Consider the following 21,789-nt stretch of genomic DNA (forward strand, 5'->3'; position numbering starts at 1 on the left):
GAAACTGTGCTGTGAATGGTTAGACTACATATGTTGAAGATCCAGAGCCTTCCAGATAATACCTCCCTCTGAAATGGTTGTTTGTGTATGTTCTTTTTCCTATACATTTGACTGGTCCTTGAAAGTAGATGCTTTGTCTGGTTCCTCTATCCTTCACAGTACCTACAGTCCTCGTGTACCGTGGTTATTCAGTAAATAGGTATAGAATTCAATTGAATTGTCCTTGATCTTGTTCCCCATATATTTTTCCATGACACGCACTAATTTTATTTGTTTGAAATATTTAGTGTGCAATAAGTTTGTTCCTACTTCCTACCCTCTTAGGAAAATAAATATTTGGGATAATATGCTTTCAGATAAAATACCAATGACTTTACATTAATTTGGTATCTCTTGAGTGCTTCATCCCATTTTACTCTATTGTAATATTTTTCAAGTTATGAGTTGTGACCATTAGTAGGTCTGTACCAGCAGTTTATTGTTATTTTGAGAGTAGAATATATGGAAGTGTATCATCCATAGTATGGGTAAGTATTACTTCATAATGTTTTTGTTTTAGATTAATTTATATTTATACATACATGTATGTGTTTATTGCTTCATAATGTAAAATGTATTTTGTACGGGAGTCATGGTCATACAAGTTTGAATAACGCTGCTTTATTGTAATACTCTGTTATTTCATTTATCGTATAGCATTATGCCAGTACATACAGGCTTCTAAAGCCAGGGATGGTGCCAGCCCTTTCATTTCAAGTGCGACTGAAGGTAAAAACAAAACAAAATAATAGAAAACAACCAGAACTTTCTGGTGGTTCTTACATGTCTCTCCAGTGGCATTTTGTACTCTTTGACCTTCTAAACTTCTTATATCTTTTTTGACCAGTAGGTTTCCAGATTTGTATCCCTCTAGGTGGTGGGTTGTTTGGTTCTTCCTCTCTCCACTTTAATTTTATTTTGGTATACACTGGTATATTTCAGAGAGGGAAGGGAGAAATAGGAAAATTTCAGAAACTTCAGATGACTCTAGATTGACAAAATATCTCATTATATTTACCCTAAAATCTTTTTGTCTCTTTATGTTTTTTAGAGATTACAGAAATGCTTATTTTATTCTGAATTTAAAAGAACTCTTCTGTGATGTCATCAGTTGACTTTAAACAACTACTTATGGCTTTTAGGGGGGAAAAAAAGATGACTATAATCCTTCATAATTCCTTATGCTTTCTCCCTTCTCTCCCAAGAAATTTAACCATTGAATTTTTAGTAATAATTTTGTTTTGAAAGAAAGCAAAGACAGCTGGTGGTAGCCAATATTAACCGTGCTAAACTTTTTCAGCTTCTTTACTGACCTAATAACTTTAATCCCTTTCCTTTTCTTAGATGGGTGACATACTAACCCCCTTGCCTTCATTTCTTTACCTTGCTGGACTGTCAAACTCACACATTCTATAACCCTGTAATTTAAAGGGACTTTGTGGAGATGATTTATTTCATTCTTTTTCTTGCAGGAGAAAATTTTGAGCAGACACCATTGAGAAGAACATTCAAGTCTAAGGTCCTTGCCCGATATCCTGAGAATGTAGAATGGAATCCCTTTGACCAAGATGCAGTGGGAATGGTTAGTATTTGCTACAAGTATGAGATAATTTACAGAGTAATTTATGGTAGGAGACCCAACTGCAGTAGCAGTGGTCCCACTAAATGTCAGTAACCTTTGAAGGAGGGTTTATAATGCATATTGTCCATGATTCTGTATTTTGATCAATGTATCAAATATTCAGAATATAAAAAATATACTAAAAGTCATAATATGTTTCTATTGTGTTAAATAAATTAAATAAAATACATATTATTAGATAAGTGATCTCTTTTTGTGGTAATGAGCTATATTGATTGCTTATAGCATGGAGATTTCATGATGAGTGAGGTTTAAAGCAATTTTCATTCATTCTGTGTTGTAATATAGGAGAAATAGGTATTTTTAATATATATAGAGAGAGTGACATTTAAAATCTCATGTAGAAGAATGCCACTATGAATAAGAACCTGTATTGAGTAGTCACCTTGTCCTCAGAACTCAAGTGTTTTATGTGAATTCATTTATTTAATCCTCACAAGATCCCTTAAGGTAGGTCATATTAAGTGCATATGGACATACATACATACACACATGCACACATACATATACCACATCTTTGTACTGTCTCTTCCTTTTTTTACTGCATTCTGTAGTTTTTAGAGTATTTAAATTTAGGGTGATCTTGTTTAGTGCACAGTAACCCTGTGAAGTATGCAAAGTAAATTTATCTCCGTTTTAAAGATGACAAAACTGAGGCTTAGGGAACATCAGGTTTGTTTGTTTTTAGCATCAAATGTTTTGACTCCTAGTTCAGTGGTTGTTTCATTTAGCAACCTATATTCTAGAAACACCTAGGCTTTGGGGAATTAAGTTCAAAGCTAATAGATAAAACATAATGTATGTCCTTGTCTTACCAGGCTGCTGGTATTTTATTTGTATAACCAGGTTTGTATGAAACTGCAAAATGAGTGATGATTGAATAAGGTCAGTTTGATTAACTATTCAAGTTTCTTCATATAACCTATTTGAATTAAAGTGAAAAAAAGTACATCTTTATCCTGATTGTGTCACCTCCTTGCTTTATATGAAATGAATACCCTTTTTGATATGAAAAGAGAGAGTTTTTTTTAATGATAGAATTTTGTGAGATGGTAGGGTCTAAAACTATTTACAAGTTTTTTTTTATTTTTAGGCCCAGAGTTGCATCTCTGATTTTTAGATCTATTTCTAGCATCTCCTAATACATACATTATTTTCTATCAAGCTGTCATGCTTAATTACCTACTATTCCTAAATTCTTCAGGCTCTCTTTTACCTCTGTATCTTTTCACATTCTCTTCCTGTCCTTGAAATGTCCTTCTTTCCCTTGTCTGTCTACCTCATGAATTCTAACATAACCTTCTCTGTAAAGTTTTTTCTGATGTTCCCAGGCTTAGTTGCCTGTTCAGTGTTCACATAGCGTTTTGTGTGTACTTCTTTTTAGTTCTGCAGTGTAATTTTATTTACTTGTGTATTTTGCTTTAAGTGGGATAGGAGATGTTTAGGGCAGGTGTTTTAACTGTGTGGACCTTGGTATTCCAAACACCTAGCACTGTAGGTGCTCTATAAATGAATATTAATGATAGTGTTGTGAAAAAAGGATAGCGTTGAGAACTCTCACTGCTTGTTTCTTTATTGTCTTTTGCAGCTATGCATGCCCAAAGGGCTGGCATTCAAGACCCAATCTGATCCTAGGGAGCCCCAGTTCCATGCCTTTATTATTACAAGAGAGGATGGCTCTCGGACATTTGGGTTTGCCCTTACATTTTATGAGGAGGTGACTAGCAAGCAGATCTGCAGTGCAATGCAGACCCTCTACCACATGCACAATGCTGAATATGATGTCCTTCATGCTTCCCCTGCTGATGGCCGAGACCAGAGTGCCATGGAGGATGGTGAAGGCATTCCTGGAACCAAGCTGCAGCGCTTCAACTCCTACGATATTAGCCGGGATACTCTCTACGTCTCTAAGTGCATCTGCCTCATCACGCCCATGTCCTTCATGAAGGCGTGTAGGAGTGTGCTGGAGCAACTCCACCAGGCAGTCACTTCACCTCAGCCCCCTCCTCTGCCCCTTGAGAGCTACATATACAACGTACTCTACGAGGTGCCACTCCCACCTCCTGGCCGGTCCTTGAAGTTTTCTGGAGTCTATGGGCCAATAATCTGCCAGAGACCAAGCACCAGTGAGCTCCCCCTATTTGACTTTCCTGTCAAAGAGGTCTTTGAACTACTTGGGGTGGAGAATGTGTTTCAGCTTTTTACTTGTGCTCTTCTGGAATTTCAAATACTGCTGTACTCACAACGTAAGTCAATACTTATTAGAGCTCTATGTCTGCTTAAAGCCCTCCTTTCTTTCCGAATTCAGACCCAGTAAGGCTGACTGTATAGTTCAAGGGCTGTTAGAGATTGAACAAAGCCCAGATTTTTTCAGGTAGATGGTGGATGGCAAACTGGTGGAACATGAGAGGACTAACATTTCTAATGGCCATTTGTTGGCTGTGCCATTCTGAGGGAACCTTACCTCCTGACGATGTCCCTTCTGATTGATATTGAAAAGAGAGGCAGATGGTGATGGGTATGGGAAGGTGACCTTCCATCAATTCTGTTCTCTCATTCTGTAGAGTTACTTCTTTGCCGCTTATTCAACCTGACAGTAAAATCGTAGATTCACAAATGATTATTTTTGCATACATTTGAGAAAGCATGAAGATATGTTACTTAATTTTGTTGTTTGTTTTTGAATTGTTTTTATAAAGGAGCGTATGACTCACTGAGACCAGCAGATTTGGACAAAATGGTAAAGTAGATTAGAAGGAAACAAATGCTTATTAGGTGAGCCACAAAGTAACATAAAATTCATTCATTTAATGAATATTAGTTGAATACCTCCTATGTTCCAGACATTGTTTCAGGTGCTCAAGACACAATGATGGATAAATGGATAAAAATCCCTGCTATAATGGAATTTTATTTTGTGGGGAAAGAGAGATGGTAAAATAAGTTAATAAAATATATAGTATATAAGGGGGTAATAAGTTCTATGGAGAAAAATAAAACGAGAGAGGGATTACAATTTTTAATAGTGATTAGCATAGGTCTCTCTAAGTGAGCCATGTTAATATCTCAGGCAAAGGCAAATATAAAGGTATATTTCGAAGGGAGTATACAGGTTCTGAGCCAAGAATGTGCTTAATATGCTCAAGAACAAGGAGGAAGCTGGTGTGAATAGATTGGAGTGAGTGAGCAGGAATGTAGTGGGCAATGCTATTAGAGACTTAACAGGAGCCAAAATTGTATAAGGTCTTGGAGGCCATTGTAAGGACTTACGGAAGAGTTGCGAGAAGTATTCAAAGAATTCTTATAAACCCCTCTACAAATTCACCAGTTATTAACATTTTACCGTATTTGCTTAATCACTGTCTCTGTACATGTGTGAACATACTGAACCACTGAGTTATTACAGACATCATGTCCTTTGACCTCTAAATGATTCAGCTTCTATTTCCTAAGAACAAGGATATTGTTTTACATAACTATAAAATGATTATCAAATTCAGGAAATGTAATACAATACTATATTCAGATTTCTCTATTGTCCAATAATGTGTATTATAATTCTTTTAAAAATTTCTGATACAGGATCCAGTCCAGTATCATGCATTACTTTTAGTTGTTGATTCCTTAGCCTTTAACTGTCTTTCATTATTTTGTAGAGTGTTCCTTAATTTAGGTTGTCTGATGTTTCCTCTTGACTAGATTCAAGTTATAAATTTTTGGTTGGGTTATCACAAAAATGGTGGTATGCATCATATCAGTACATCTTATCATGAGACGCATAGTGTCAATTTTTCCATTAGGAGGCACATGATGTCAGTGTATCCCATTTTGAGTGATGTTAATTTGATCACTTGGTTAAGATGGTATCTTCCAGGTTTTTTTATTGTAAAAAAATGATCATTTTTCCCTTTGTAACTAATAAATTATTTATGGGAAGATACTTTGAGATTCTGTAAACATCCTGTTCCTCTTCAAAATTTTACCTAATCTGTTTTGTTTTGTTTCTGATAGCAAATAATTTATTAAAAGGAAGGAGGTAGAATTTTGGTTTTTGGTTATTGTTTTTTTTGGTACCTTTTTTTGTATGTGTGTTTAATACTTTTTTTCCTCCTTTATTAGAGAAATTGTGGTTTTACAAAATAATCATGCATAAAACATAGGATTCCCATATATTATCCTATTATTATCCCCTTGCATTGGTATGGAACATTTGTTACAATTGATGATAGCATATTTTTATAATTGTACTATTAACTATAGTCCATGGTTTGACTTAGGGGTCATATGTAGTGTATAGTTCCATGGATTTTTTTTTTTTTTTTAACTTTCAGAGTCTCATTTATTACACTAGATTAATGCAGTTAAGATTAATCCTTATAAAAATGCCATATTTGTCTAGAGCTAAAATGCTACCTCTTCAGCAGTGTTTCTTTCCTACACAGTTCTATGTTGTTGCTTATTCTGAGAAAGTGATAGTTTTATTTCGTTGGAGGGGTACTTATAAAGGAAACTAAAACAAAACTTGACAATTACTGTATACCTTCTGGGATTCAAGATGGTCAATAGTGAGAGAGGAAATAGCAGTGAAAGTGACATGTGGAGATGATATGCTTTTATTGGTATCAAAGTGATAACCCTCCCATTACTGGTTTACTTTACCTGAGTAATGGAAGTAACCTTGCCAGTCATACATGATGGGGGCGGGGGGGGGGGGAGTTAAGCCCAGGCAAAGGTAACAGTACTACAGTGCCATTAAACAAAAGGCTATTTATCAGTCTCAATTTCCTAATCTTTCCATGAGATAAGACTGATTTTCTAAACCTTCTTTGTGCTTCTGTTTTGTTCTCTTATGTTAAATATTACAGATTTTAATTCCCTTTTGAGTTTTTTACCTTTTGGGGGGCATTTCTACCAAATTGACCTGTTGTAACCATGCTTGCTGTGTTTTTTGTTGTTGTTTTAATTTTAATTTTTTAATTTTAAAGTTGCTTTAGATTACGTAAATGTTACATAAAAAATATAGGGGATTCCCATATACCTTACCCCCACCCCTCCCACACTTCCCTCTGTTAGCATTTTTCATTAGTGTGGTACATTTGCTACAATTGATTAATACATTTTGAAGTATTGCTACTAACCATGGTCTATAGTTTACATTATGTTTTACACTTTATACCACACAATTTTATAAGTCTTGACAAAATGAATAATGGCTGGTATCCGTGATTGTAATAGCATGCAGAATGATTCCAATGTCTCAAAAATGCCCCATGCTACACTTATTGTTCCTTCTCCATCCCCTCATTATCTCTGGTGACCACTGTCTTTATACCAATATTACAAGTTCTTCCATTACTAAAATAAGAAGTCTACTTTTGTCCATAGTTGCATTCCCTCCTGATATTTGTTCCTTCCTCTGTCTTGAGGATTTGGAGATTGCGATGCCCAACTCTGCTTCTGATTGAGAGGGGACTTGGCTCCCATAGGGCAGATGGATAGAACTGTCTTAGTTGCAGTTGAAGATACTCTCTGCTTCTTGGGTTGGGCATTGTCCATCATCCTTTTTTTTTTTTTTTTTTAAAGATTTATTTATTTATTTAATTCCCCCCCCTCCCCTGGTTGTCTGTTCTTGGTGTCTATTCGCTGCGTCTTGTTTCTTTGTCCGCTTCTGTTGTCGTCAGCGGCACGGGAAGTGTGGGCGGCGCCATTCCTGGGCAGGCTGCTCTTTCTTTTCACGCTGGGCGGCTTTCCTCACGGGTGCACTCCTTGCGCGTGGGGCTCCCCCATGCGGGGGACACCCTTGCGTGGCACGGCACTCCTTGCGCGCATCAGCACTGCGCATGGCCAGCTCCACACAGGTCAAGGAGGCCCGGGGTTTGAACCGCGGACCTCCCATATGGTAGACGGACGCCCTAACCACTGGGCCAAAGTCTGTTTCCCTGTCCATCATCCTTTTGATAGGAGTCCTGGGTGAGCCTGCTGAACTGGAGGGTAGGTATTGGCTGCAACTCTGTAGAGATTCAAGGCTCACCCAGCCTATGGATTTTTTTTTTTAACCTAATTTTTAAACTATCCATTAAAGATAATAGTCTGAATCAGTTATTGCTATGATTGTTGCAAAATGGTGATTTTCTAATACTATTCTTTCTTTATTAGTTGGCATTCTATAAGGAAGAACTTTCCATTCTTCATTGTTTGTTTATTATCATATGATTCATAGATTTTAGTTTTATTCAGTAGGTTTTAATCCATTATTTATTTTGATGCTCAAATTATCCTTGATGTGGCTAGTGGGCATAGGAAGATTTGGGGCAGAGGAATGCTATTTAACCTCCACTAGGGCAGGGATTTTTGCCTTTTGTTCACTGATATATTCCAAGAATGAAAACAGTACCTGGTATATAATGGGTGCTCAGTTAATATTTGGTGATTAAATGAATAACTTATGCTTTTAATGAGATCACTCTAGCCACTGTATTGAGTATATTCCCAAAGGGGGTGTGTGGTGGGTCGAGGAAAGCAGAGTCCAGTAAGAAGGCCATTGTGATAATTCAGATGAGAAATAATGTTGGCTAGGACTAGACTAAGGGAGGTAACAGTGAAATGGTATGAAATGGTTGAATTCTAGATATAATTTGAAGGTACAGTAACAGAGATCATGTTGTATTTAAGAGCACACACCCAATTTAAAGTGGACAGTCACTAATTAACTTTCATTTAATTCCTTGTAAGGAGTGCTAGCTCTGTGTTACTAGAGCTTCTATTTTTTTTTATTGGGACCCAGATTTTTTATGTGCCATCTCTGATTTTTAAACATTGGCAACATGTCCTTGCTAAACACTACGTGGGCCAAACAGAAAGAATCTGTTGGTTGAACAAGGTCCCTGAGGCTTCACTTTGCAACTTTTAGTTTAAAATATGAAGTAGCAGACTCCTGTGTCTGGGTGATGCAGAGTTGGACAAATCATGTTACTTTCCTAGTTACTGTTTATTGGCTAGAGCTTGATAAAAATATTTTGAAACAGACTTAGTTTAATTGTAAGGACTAACTCTGATTTAGAACAGAAGAGTAAACTAGATGGTCATATTAGAATGTACAGCTGGCATTTTTAATACATTGGGGATGTTTAGAGGTGAGAAAAGAGAATTAAAACCAGAAATATGATAGGTGACATTTTTCTATAGAGCTGTTTCTATTCCCAGAGTTTGGGTTCTGGTATCCATAACAAGAATTTCAAGAGGAGTCAAGGCAATAAAGAAGATTTGTGTGTAGAATCAAATTGAACTTGGGACCTAAAGTCACACTCAGAGTTTTTCCAAAACTCTTTCTGTGCAGTGCTGAGCATGACTGAGGCTTAAATGGAGTTAATTGTCCTTTATTGGATGTAGATTATGGTTTCTAGTATTAATACTGTGCTTTAAAAAATTCAGGTTGGTTTTCTTGAAATAAGTTTGTATTTATGATTCAACTGAATTCTCCTTATATAGAAGAAAGGCTCTGGCATTCCAAAAACATGCTATATCACCCCTCAAATTTGATGTTGCCTGTTGTATGTCTTATGTTCTCCTGAACAGAAAAGAGGTATTATTTAGGGAAAATGAATTTAATGCAGGCTAAATTGTAAGACTCTGAAAGTGTTAACTTTTGGATGGCTGAACTGGCAGTTTTAAGCAGTGTTTCCTTTATTTGTGTAAGTCCTTTTATTTACTACTGGATAATATTTGTTCTTTAGGTCATATAAAGCTATTTTTTTTTTCTTTTTAAATAGCATAATTTTTTAGTGGTTGTTTTAAAATTACTAGAGAGCAGAAGCTCTTTATCTGACATGATCTAGTAGGATAGTTGATTGGAGAATTGGAAAGGTCAGTTAAATCTTGGAATCCTAAAAATGAAACATATACCCTTTAAACATTTTAACTTAAAACATATAAGTACATATTCACAGTCTTTTGATACAGGGTCTAGGCATTTCCCTTGGTTGTGTTTTCACTAATCAGATATCTGCATTGTTTTTCTTGCATAAAACCCATAATGCATTAACTAGGATTTCCAGGTAATTTTTTTTTAAAGTGGAGCAAGAATGTAAAGAACCCTTGCAAAAGAATCAGAGTGGAGGCTACCTCTAGAATTTTATAGTTTTCCTAGTTTTTTGCACTTAGTTGCCTCACAGAGTGATTAATTCATTTACAGTATTTTATAATGACTTTGTGTTACTGAGTCTTTTTAAATTACTCAATTTTGTTTTCATCCAAACAGTTCTTTTTCTTTGTCCTAATTTTTGTTACCATTTATTTATGTAATATTTGGTTAAATTATATCATCCAGTAATAAGTTTGAGAACAAATGTAACTGATTCTTGTTAAGCATACAGTTCAATGAGTGGGAATAATGTATGCTTTACTGAGAGGATGGGGAAAATCAATGAATACAAGTGAGTTGTTTAAGTGAAGATTGGTAAGAGATCTACTTTTATTACAGAAGTAATGGGTGCTCAAGGTAAAAAATCAAAATAGTTCCAAAGGGAATAAAATGAAACCTTCCTCTTTCTCTCCTGTTGTACTCCAAAAGATCAAATTTCTTATAGTATCCCTAAGGAAAATAATAGGTTGTGTTTTTTTTTAACAAATAAATAATAAGTAGACAAACAACGCAGAGAAAGTAGGAAGTTTCCCCTTTCTTTTTGACCTAGAATCCTACCCCTAAGAAGTAATCACTGCTAAGGAACAATGTCTTAATATATTTAATGCCTTCCCCCAATAATTATAATATCTTAAAAATTATATGTATATGCTATGATATATGTGTGATCTATTAAAATAAAACTTGGATAAGAGCACTTTAATTCTATGGTAGAAATTTAAAAATTACAAAAGAGTATATAGTGAGGTGTAAGACTTGTACCTCTGGCCTCTGGTTCTCTTCTATACAAACTATACTTTAAAATAAAAGAAAACACAAATGGGAGCATACTAATCATTTTTTTTTGCACTTTGCTTTTTTCATTTAGGAATGTATCTTGAAGATAAGTCTGTTTCAGAACATGTAGATTAGTTGTTTCTTAAGTACTATGAGGATACATGGGCAATTTATAATTCAGTTTTTAATAAAGAACACAGGAGCTGCCTTCTAGTTTGTTTAGGGAGTGGGCTTTTCTCTGGAATGATCCAAGTTCAGTGTATTAAGAGTTATCTTTCTGCACAGAGACAAGTCATAAAAATGTGTTCAGGATCAGCAGGAGGGGCCATGTCTGTGTTGGGCACCTCCCACCCAAGTCCCTGGCGCATGAGGTGGATGCCACCTGGGAGGACTTAGGAGCAGAGGCAGGAATATAGGTTTTGAGTTAGAGCACCAGCCTGGGGGACCCTAGACCATTATCATGGAGACTGAGAGTGAGCAGAACTCCACCTCCACCAGAGAAGTTCCATTTTGGGAAGGCCAGCAGCTCTTGGCCCCAGATAGCTCAGATGTCACTGTATGAACAGCAGACAGTACAAGCTCTGCAAGCACTGTCAGTCTGACTCAGTATTTTCACAAGTTTATGCTCTAGCAACAGCTGAGTAATGCCCATCTGTATAGTATGGCTGCTGTCCAGTAGGCCACAGTTGCTGCCATTTGGCAAGCCAGCTCCCCAAGAACCAGCACCATACAGACCTCAATCAATCTGGCCACCACGTTGGCCACCCAGCTGATCCCAGAGTGTGAGCTCTCCCAGTGCCACCACCTTGACCCAATCTGTGCTATGGGGGAATACCACCTTCCTACCCCTTAACTAGTCCCAGGCCCAGATGTACCTGCTAGTAAACCAAACCCTGGGCCAGAATGTACCTCTCGCCTCCCAACCCATCCTGATGCCTAATGGGGCAGTGGCTATAGTCCAGCAGGAGGTACCATTTTCCCAGTGTCCTGGAGTTCATGTAGATGCATATCAGGTGCAGGACTTGGCAATGAAGAGCAAAGGCCTCAGCCCAAGGACCCCAAATCCAAGGCTTAACTCAGAAGGCCATTTGTTTTGGAGTCTCCCCTTTCTCTAGCCTTTGTCAGGCCTATAGTCAGGCCCAAGCTGTGGCTCAGGCTTTCTCTGGGGCCATAGGCCAGCCCCTTAACCTTAGTCAAGCTGGTGGAGGCAGTGGGAATAGCATCCCAGGGTTCATGAGTACAGGAGGAGGTGGCCAGACACCTAGAAGTTTGGATCAGTTGTCTTCCTCAGGTGGATGGTGGTGGGAGTTGTCCCAGGAAGGGCACAGGAATAATGCAGCCCTTGCCTTCAGGCCAAACAGTGACTGTGAGCCAGGGCCACCAGACAGAGGCAGGAAGTGCAGTGGCTAAGAAGACTGAAACAGAAGGGAATGGTCAGAACGTGGGCATGAACCTGACATGGACAGCTACACTTACTCCCACCTAGACCCTTATTAGCTCAGCCTCCTACCCTCAGAGCCAGCCCCATTCACTGATTCATCAACAGCAAAAGATCCACCTTCAGCAGAAACATGTGGTAATACAGCAGCAGATTGTCATCCACCATCAGCAGCAGTTCCAGTACCATTAGTTTCAGCTACTCCACACAGCTACTCACCTCCAGTTGGCCCAGTGGTAGTAGTAGTAGCAGCAAGCCATAACCCTCACCTCATTGTTCCTCAACCACCACAGATCCCACATACTCAGCAGGTCCCACCTTTCCAGTCTCAGCAGCAAACCCAAACCCTGAACATTCAACCCATGCTTTGATCTTTACCCTTGTCCCTCCCACCTGACGCAACCCATATGCTATCATCCCCAACCAGTCCAAATCACCTGTAGCACCTATCAAGCCTCCACAGTTAGGGGCTGCTAAGATGGTAACTACCCAGCAATCACCACTCCATATCCCTGTGCAAGTTGTGGGCACCCAACAGCCAGGTACAGCCCAGGCACAGGCTTTAGGGTTGGCAAAGCTGGCAGCTGCTATATTGACTTCCCTTGGAATGCTAGGTACATTGTAACCAGCTTGTCAGGCCCGTTTTGATCTCCTCACCACCTTCATGACAGACACCTGGTACACTGCAGGAGTATACTCACATTGGCCCCTGGGATGACTGTTGCCCCTGTGCAGGGTGTAGCACAGTACAGTAAAGGGTGGGGCCACTGCTTTCTTACCTGTTGTAGCCTAAGTCCTTGCTGCCTTCTACATGCAGTCTTTGCACTTGCTGGGCAAACCCCAGACCTTGGCTGTCAAATGCAAGGCTGAGCCTGTGGAGGAAAGAGATATCTCTACATTGAGTTCAGTGCTTCCTGCCAAGGCATCTCCAGTAGCAGAGATCCCAAAGGCCGTGGAGAAGAGCAGTCTTAGAGAGAAAGCTGAACAAGGAGCCAATGGGAATGCTAATGCCCCAAGTAGTGAACTAGTATCCTCGACCCCTGCCCCATCTCCTGGACCTTTATAAGTGAGAGCTGGGCATGGAGAATGTGACCTTGATAACCCCATCACAGCTCTCCCTACACCAGAATTACATGGCATTAGGGAAGCCTGTGTGACTCAAGTGATAGAGCTTCCGCCTCCCATATGGGAGGACCTGGGTTTGATACTTGGGGCCTCCTGGTAAAAAAGAAGAGAAAGCATGCCCACATGGTAAGCTAGTGCCCTGCACAAGTGGGTCACACAGCAAGATGATGACACATCGAAAGAGAGACAAGGGGAGAGTCAAGGTGAAGTGCAGCACAGACCAGGGAAGAGGTGGCACAATTGACAGGGAACCTCTCTCACCATCAGAGGTCTCCAGGATTGAATCCCTGTGAATACTAGAGGAGAGAAAATAAGAAGAGAATACAACACAGACAGCAAAAACAGCAGGGTGGGAGGAGGAGAAGGGGAAGAAATAAATAAATCTTAAAAAAAAAATGAATTACATGGTATTAAACCTGTGTTACTGTTTAGTAACCCTAGCTGTTGGAGTATCAAGATGTATGAGTTCATTGCCTCTTTACAAGGCTGCCAAGAGATTGCAGAGGCATTTTCATTCCCTGGAGATTGATGGACAGGCTCTCTTATTACTTAAAGAAGAATATTTCTTGAGTACCATGAACATTAAGCTACCCTCATGACCTACACCAAGATAAATGTCTTCAAGGAGACCTAATGTGGTCTCAAGCACAAACCAGCATAACGTAGACATTCCTCACTGTCCGGGTTATAACTGGGTACTAGCAGAGACTTTGCAGGGAAGAAAGAGCTGTCCCAATTATGTAAATCTGTAGAGGGGATTACTGGGACAGGGAAGAGAAGTGTAAGAACCGATTGTTGGTGCAACATGGAGGCAGCCTTGAGATTTTCTCTGGGGTCTATTTTATTTTTTAAATCTTTACAGTTTTCACCATCCTCACTTACCCTAGTCCAATCTTTTTATCTTTGTAAGAGATGAAGTTTCACGAGACCTAGGGCTGTTTAGCCTTATCCTAGAGTAGAGCGTCTAGCCAGAGTCTCACTTTTCTGAAAGGAATATACGATATGGTAAGGCAAGGAGATGGGTGGGATGTAGGTTGCCCTTTCCCTAAGTGGAGAGGTGGAGATTTCTAGCTTGTATGACACAAGTAACAAAATCTGGCACTGCCCTCTTCCCTTTGGATTGTCTCACTGTAGCTGTGGCCCAGAGTTTTTTCAACTCCCTTAGTTTTAGTTTTTAACATTTTTACCTGCATCCATGGCAGGATCACCAGCCAGGGCAGACTTGGGATCTTTCTGATTTACTGCAGGTACTAAGTGTTTGACTGGCACATGTGTGACTGTTACTCTTTCTACATCTCCTGCTCCTGTCCAATTTGTCTTTTGTCTTCTACCCTACCTTTGCTTTCAATTCCAACACCAGTCTTACAGCTTTATAAAACACGAGTGTGTGGGTGGGACTGAGGTTAGGAATATAAGTACCTGTCTTAGGTTCTATTTATTGTACAACAAAAATATTAAATATGATTTTCTTCCTCAGTAAATGGGTGAAAAAATGTGCTCAGTCCCTCCTCACCTAGTATGTTTTGCATTATAAAATAATTTCTTATTAGAACATTATGGGAGCTATGAGCAAACCCCTCCATTTGCCTGGAGCTGAAGGGTCTACATTTGATTTTGATTGGCTAAAACTCGATGTAGGTGACCATTAGCTTTTTCCTATTTTTTCGTTTCACACTCTTGGAACAATGAGTACAGAGATAGGCAAGGGTAAAGGGTACTGATTTTTTCATTTGTTCTGGTGTACTGGGTTTTGTGTTCTTGAAGGTCAGCGTCCTAGTGTGGGTACAAAAGATTGCTGGATCCCTGAGGCATTGTTTATTAGGCCATTTTTCAAAGGTGGGATGTTGCTTTTATTTTAATATAAAATCAGGGTGAAAAAGCCACAATGCACACAGACCAGAAAGGCCATAAAATTCCAAATTTCAGTAACTGTTAAACCAAACCACATAAATGGAAAGCAGTTGAACTTTGAAAGAGGAGATTATGTCACCTCTAAAACAGTTTTGTTTCTAAAAATCCCATAATTTCAAGTGCATCACAAGTAATTCCTCGAGATTTTAATCTGAGGCAAAAGTATCCATTGCTAAACAGAAATAAATAGTCTGAGTTTCATATACTAGATTAAATTCATCCTTCGGGTTAGGGGGAAAACAAGCTAGATTTCTGTGCTATTGAAAAATGTGGGAAACGGACTTGGCCCAGTGGTTAGGGCGTCCGTCTACCACATGGGAGGTCCGTGGTTCAAACCCCGGGCCTCGACCCGTGTGGAGCTGGCCCATGCACAGTGCTGATGCGCACAAGGAGTGCTGCCCCACGCAGGGGTGTCCCCCTCGTAGGGGAGCCCCACGCGCAAGGAGTGCACCCGTAAGGAGAGCCGCCCAGCGCGAAAGAAAGTACAGCCTGCTCAGGAATGGCGCCACCCACACTCCCCGTGCAGCTGAGGACAACAGAAGCGGGCAAAGAAACAAGACGCAGCAAATAGACACAGAGAACAGACAACCTGGGGAGGGGGAGAATTAAATAAATAAATCTTTTTTTTTTTAAAATGTGCTTTTATGGAGCAGAGAATGCCCCTTCCTTTAGTCTCTAGCATACTTGCTTTATGGTTACAGTGTAGATGCACCCAGTCACTCCAGTTTTATACTGTAAAGTTTATTCCAGGGCCCTGAAAGCCTCCATGACAAAAGTATCTCCTTTACATAGAGTGTTTTCTGGCCCACTGTGAGATATTATGTGTCACTGAGCAGACCTTTTAGGGATGGCACCCACATAAAGCAATAGTACCTGCTTCATTGACTTTGGATAAAGGAAGCAGGAAGCCTTTGGGTTTTCTCATGATTTTAAAGTCCTCTGGCACTTCCTGCCTTTTTTGTTTTTTGTTTTTAATCCCAAAATATGTGTGTGTGTGTGTGTGCGCGCGCACGCACGCGTGTGTCTACAGTGCAAGGGGTGGGGGATTATTCAACTAAGTATCTATCCAAAATGAATTTAAGAGTAGTATTGGGCCATAGTAAGACCAGACCTTCAGCTTTAAGTATCACTTGAAAGTTTTCTCTATTACATTCTCCCCCCATTTTTTCCCCATGTATTTACATTCTTCTGATTCATCTTAATTTTGAAATTTAATTTAAATTCTTCTGTCTGAGATTCTCAAGATTATTACTCTTGAACTGATTATTTCCTGATATTCCTATCTAGATAAAAAGAGCTGAAAAATAAATTGAGATCTGATGTGAAAGGATCATTAAAATTCTTAGTAATAACTGTTACAGAGTAGAGCCAGAAGGATTTCAGCACAAAGCAAGTAAACAAAGGCATGACAAAAGAGGCTGAAGGTAGAGCTTAGAATAGTCTTAATTTTGTTAGTTGTTGCTTACTTTTATGTGGGATTAAATACTTTTTCTGAAGCGATATGTAGTTATCTAATTTAATTCTTGCAAGAATTTTTGTGTGTGTGTGTGATGATTTGGGGAATGTTTTTGTGCTTGCTTTATTTGGGAGTGGGGGAGCCTCACTAAATATTTTTAATGTGGAAATGATTCACAGTCACAGTGAAACATGAAATAGATTGTCTCCTTAATTCTGCCACAGAACTTTAGTCAGTATGAAAAGCTCTTGTACCCTTTGTCCTTCTGCTAAATGCCTTGTGTTTTGTTTTTATTTGTTTTTTGATCATGGTGATTAAATTTTTGAGTTCAGTTTTATCCACTAATTGGTCACATTACTAAGTGCCTTAGTTTTCCCAAAGAAGCATATGGCACTTTTCTGTAGTGCATTAAAAATGTTTAAACTGATGAATTTTAAGTCATTAATTTCTTTTATTTGCAATACGAGAAAAAACATTTTTTTTCAAGGTCACGTTCTTCTTTGCTTAGCCAGGAGCAAGACGATAGGCAGCTTTCAAAGCTTGTTAATGAGCAAATGCAGGAATTTTTGCTAAACTTCTATCTAGGTGATATATGCCAGCTTCTGCTCACTTACTACTCAAATTTTCCCATTTTCTGGAATGCTTTTTATTATTTATAACTCCTTTATGAACCAAACTGGGATTTACTGAAATGGAGGGCTGGGATTTTTGTGCATAAAACAATTTTAACCCCAATGAAAACTCATTTGACATCAGCCATTCCATTTAAAACAGTTCATGTGGTTTTAAAATTCATGTTCCTGCTTTATTATTAAATGTTCATCATACCATTTTTTGTCCATCATACCATTTGTGAATAGTAATTTAGTAAAGTTCACTTTTAACCAGTCCATTTTGTTGGCTGAGCCAATGAATTTATTAGTCACGTTTTAAAAATAAGTCTAAAACTGCATTCTGAAGAAGAGCTAAACCTTTGAGCACAAGCTTTTCCCTTCCAGGCTATGGTCTCTGGCCTAGAACAAGAGTTTTGAGTCACTTCAGTCAATCCTCTGGATCTTCTGTGTTATAAGAAAGCTTTTCACTAAATTCTTCAAATGTCACTTTTATGCTGTTCCTATTCCAGAAAGGTTGCCAGATGTAGGGCAGACTGGTTAGTGTGGAAAACCATCTTCTGTGTGCATATTGGTTCTCATGCTTGAGATCTCAAACTTCCTATCAGCTCCTTTCAGAATGCACTACAAAAATATTTGCATGTTGAATGCACCTGTTTTGGCTTCCATGCTGAAAGGAGATTGAGACTACTGTTCCTTTTCTTTTCTCTCCACTTCCCCACTCCTCTTTGTATTTATCTTATTCTGGTTCAGTGTTTGGAGCAAACACTACTTATGACTTTTAATGTGTTTTCCTATGAAATTTAATTACTAGTAGGGAGTTATATATAGGTATATTTCAAGTTGTAGTCTACTGGGGTCTGGGTTGTTGTTTCTCTGATACCTCCAAGGTATTTTGAGCATTACTGAAGTTTATCCTAATCCTTTCTAAATGTGAAATTTTATTAAAGTTTTAACTTATTACTTGGGAACAAATATGCCTCCTTTTGACTTTTTGGTTTGTGTGTCTTTTTTTTTTTTTTTTAACCTAGATTACCAGAGACTGATGACTGTGGCAGAGACGATTACAGCTCTCATGTTTCCTTTCCAGTGGCAGCATGTCTATGTCCCTATACTCCCAGCCTCTCTCCTACATTTCTTAGATGCTCCTGTCCCATACCTGATGGGCTTGCATTCCAATGGCCTGGATGACCGGTCAAAACTAGAACTGCCTCAAGAGGTGAGAAAAACTTTGTGCTGGTGCCTCTGGTCCAGGATTGGAGAGAGGGAAGGGCTTTGGGATGAGCCCAGGCTGGTATCACCAAGTTTATTTTCTTTTATTTCTTTTATTTTGGGGTTTATAAATAACTTAATGAAAAAAGTAAGAAAATGACCATTAGGCTCAATTTATATCATTTGTATCATTTAAGGTTTGCTGGTGTCTTTACCACTTGACATACATGTTAACATGCTTATAACCTCTGTGTTTTTACTGTTTTATAAATTGCCTTTTCCTTAGATGTTTTTCAAAAAGTATTTTAGACACTCTTAAAAACTTTTATTTAAAAATGTATTTATTATATAAAACTTTAAACATATATGTAAGAATAATATAATGAATCCCTGTGTTCTCAACACCCAGCTTCAGCAGTTATCACGCATGTTCAATTGTATTTCATTTTACAACTTCCACTTCCTGTTATTTTAAGCAAATCCCAGATAATACAATTTTATCACTGCGTTAATAGACATGTATTAATAAATAAGTGGTTTTCTTTTACGAGCCACAGTTGATCTGTGAAAGTTGACCTGATCATAGTGATTCTTGTGGTACTGAGCCAGTTTTGAAAACTTCCTGGTTTGAGATAAGGAAGGCCTCTTGCTCTGAGGGTGGTGACCTTTTCCTCTTTCTTGTTTTAAATATCGAATGAATTGATTAGATATGTATTTATTCATTTCCTACTTCATTACAAAATAGATTTAAAACATGGTTAAAAGTAAGATTGTTTTATTTTTCATTTTCTAGAATTACCAATAGAACTGGTCTGTCTTTTTACGTCATTGTGACTGGTATGAAGCCAACTGGGGGAATGACTTTCCTACTCTGAATTTCTTAGTCATTAGAAAGTTCTGGGAAGAAGACTTAACAATTTACATACACTGTTGTCTACATGACCCTCTCTGTTTTGGTGGGGGGAGATTTTTGTGTATAACTGAGAAACATCACTGAGGAGACCCCAGAGAAGGGAGTATTCTCATGGAATTAGATTTGGACAGAACTCATATTGTCAGCATCCTTGTTAAATATCCCTGATAATTAGACCATGCATTTTATTTAAATGATAGTGAAATGCATCTCTCTACTCTTTTTCTCGTTTTTTTTTATTAGAGCAGTTACAGGTTTACAGAAAAATCATAGAGAAAGTACAGATTTCTCAGATATACCCCCTTACACACATAATTTTCCCTTTTATTAACATTTGCATTAGTGTGGTACTTTTTTTTTTATAATTGATGAAACAATATTATTATAGTTAAACTATTAAGTTTAGCCCACTATTTACATTAGGGTTCACTCTGGGCAATACAGTTCTATATTTGTGTGTATGTGTGTGTGTGGTAACTTATATACAACCTAAAATTTCCCTTTTTATCTCTTTTCAAATATATAATTCAGTGGTGTTAATTGCGTTAACAAAGTTGTGCCTTTGCTAAATCACTTTTGCCAAAACTTTTCATTCACCCTGAATAGAAATTGTACCAATTTAACATTATCTCCCTATTCCCCTTTCCCACTCAACCCCTGGTAATCTGTATTCTAGTTTCTGACTATGAATTTGCATATTCTGCTTATTTCATAAACAGTATTTGCCCTTTTGTGTCTGGCTTTTTTTACTCAATATGCTGTCCTTAAGGTTCATCCATTTTATAGCATGGGTTAGAACTTTATTCTTTTTATTGGCAGATAACATTCCATTATATGTATTTACTGCATTTTGTTTATCCATTCATCATTTAGACACTTGGGTTGCTTCCATCTTTTGGAAATTGTAAGTAATGCCACTATGAACATGGGTGCGCAAATATCTGTTAACATCCCTGCTTTCTATTTTTGGAGGTATATACCTAGAAGTAGGATTGCTGAGTCATATGGTAATTCTATATTGTTAACTTTCTGAAGACTTGCCAAATTATTTTCCACAATGGCTGTACCTTTTTACATTCACACCAACAATGTATGAGTGTTCTTATTTCTCCACATCCTGTCCAACACTTACTTTCCTTTTTTTAAATAGTAGCCATTCTAGTGGGTGTGAGATGGTATCTCATTGTGGCATTGGTTTGCATTTCCCTGATGGCTAATGACATTGAGCATCCTTTCATGCACTCTTTGACCATTTGTTTATCTTCTTTGGAGAAATGTCTATTCAGCTCCTTTCCTATATTATAATTGAGTTATTTGTCTTTTTGTCGTTTACTTCTAGGATTTCTTTATATATTATGGATCTTAAATCCTTATCAGATGTGTGTTTCCCATATATTTTTTCTCAGTCTTTAGGTTGTGTTTTTATTTTCATGATGAAGTCCTTTGATACACAAAAGTTTTTAATTTTGATGAGTCCCCATTTATCAGTTTTTTATTTTGCTGCTCGTGCTTTGGATCTAAAGTCTAAGAACCATTACCTAATACATCCTGAAGATGCTTCTCTATGTTTTCTTCTATTAGTTTTATGGTTTTTGTTCTTATATTTAGGTCTTTGATCTACTTTGAATTTGGTCTTTATATATGTTAGGAGGTAGAGGTCTGCCTTCATTCTTTTGCATGTGGACATCGAGTTTTCCCAGCATAATTTGTTGAAGTGACTATCCATTCCCCTTTGAGTGTACTTGGCACCCTTTTCAAAAACCAGGTGGCAATAGATGTGAAGGTTGATTTTTTAACTCTGCATTCAATTCTAATACACTATATGTCTGTCCTTGTGCCAACTATGCTGTTTTGATTATCGTGGCTTTGTAATAAGTTTTAAGTTCAGAAAGTGTGAGTTCTCCAACTTCATTTTTCTTTTTCAAGATTGTTTTGCCTATGTGGTGCCTCATTCTCTTCAGTATAAATTTGATGATGGGTGTTTCATTTCTGCAAAGGTTTTGAAACTTTGACTGCATTTTTGTTGAATCTGTAAATCACTCTGGGTAGAATTGGCATCTTAATATTATTGAATCTTCCAATCAATGAACATGGAATATCCTTTCATTTATTTAAGTCTTTGACTTCTTTTAGCAATGTTTTGTAGTTTTCTATGTACAAATCCTTTAAGTTTAACCAACCTAATCCTTAGTTAAATTTATTCCTAGAGTTTTGGTTCTTTTAGTTGCTATTGTAAATGAAATTTTTTTCTTGATTTCCCCTTTGGATTGTTCATTACTAGTATATAAAAACACCAAATGATTTTTGCATGTTGATCTTGTGCCTTGCCACTTTGCTGAATTTGTTTATTAACTCCAGGAGCTTTTTGTGGATTTTTTGGGACTATGTATAGGATCATGTCATCTGCAAATAGAAAGAGTTTTACTACTTCCTTTCTTATTTTTCCCTTTGATTTTAGAATTCAAAAATGTGTTACTTATAGCTTCTTCTATTTCTACCCTTTTACTCCTTTGATTCAGTGGAAT

The 21,789-nt window shown here is 37.8% G+C and overlaps 1 protein-coding gene and 1 pseudogene across 3 annotated transcripts in view; both read left to right on the top strand.

Annotated features, from left to right (window-relative positions):
- DENND5A (DENN domain containing 5A) overlaps positions 1-21,789 on the top strand; it is a 115,020-nt gene that overhangs the window by 60,586 nt on the left and 32,645 nt on the right. For 2 of the 3 annotated variants that reach the window (XM_004470256.5, XM_071218216.1), the window contains exons 2-5: positions 697-768; positions 1,512-1,621; positions 3,270-3,927; positions 18,171-18,358. In XM_004470256.5, coding sequence (XP_004470313.1) covers positions 697-768; positions 1,512-1,621; positions 3,270-3,927; positions 18,171-18,358 — 1,028 coding nt within the window. The remainder of the gene's footprint in view (positions 1-696; positions 769-1,511; positions 1,622-3,269; positions 3,928-18,170; positions 18,359-21,789) is intronic. The other variant, XM_004470253.4, reaches the window with a different exon arrangement.
- On the top strand, positions 11,059-14,044 carry LOC111767001 (polyhomeotic-like protein 1; annotated as a pseudogene).

The sequence above is a fragment of the Dasypus novemcinctus genome, chromosome 10 (genome assembly GCF_030445035.2).
Source record: "Dasypus novemcinctus isolate mDasNov1 chromosome 10, mDasNov1.1.hap2, whole genome shotgun sequence".
NCBI lineage: Eukaryota > Metazoa > Chordata > Mammalia > Cingulata > Dasypodidae > Dasypus > Dasypus novemcinctus.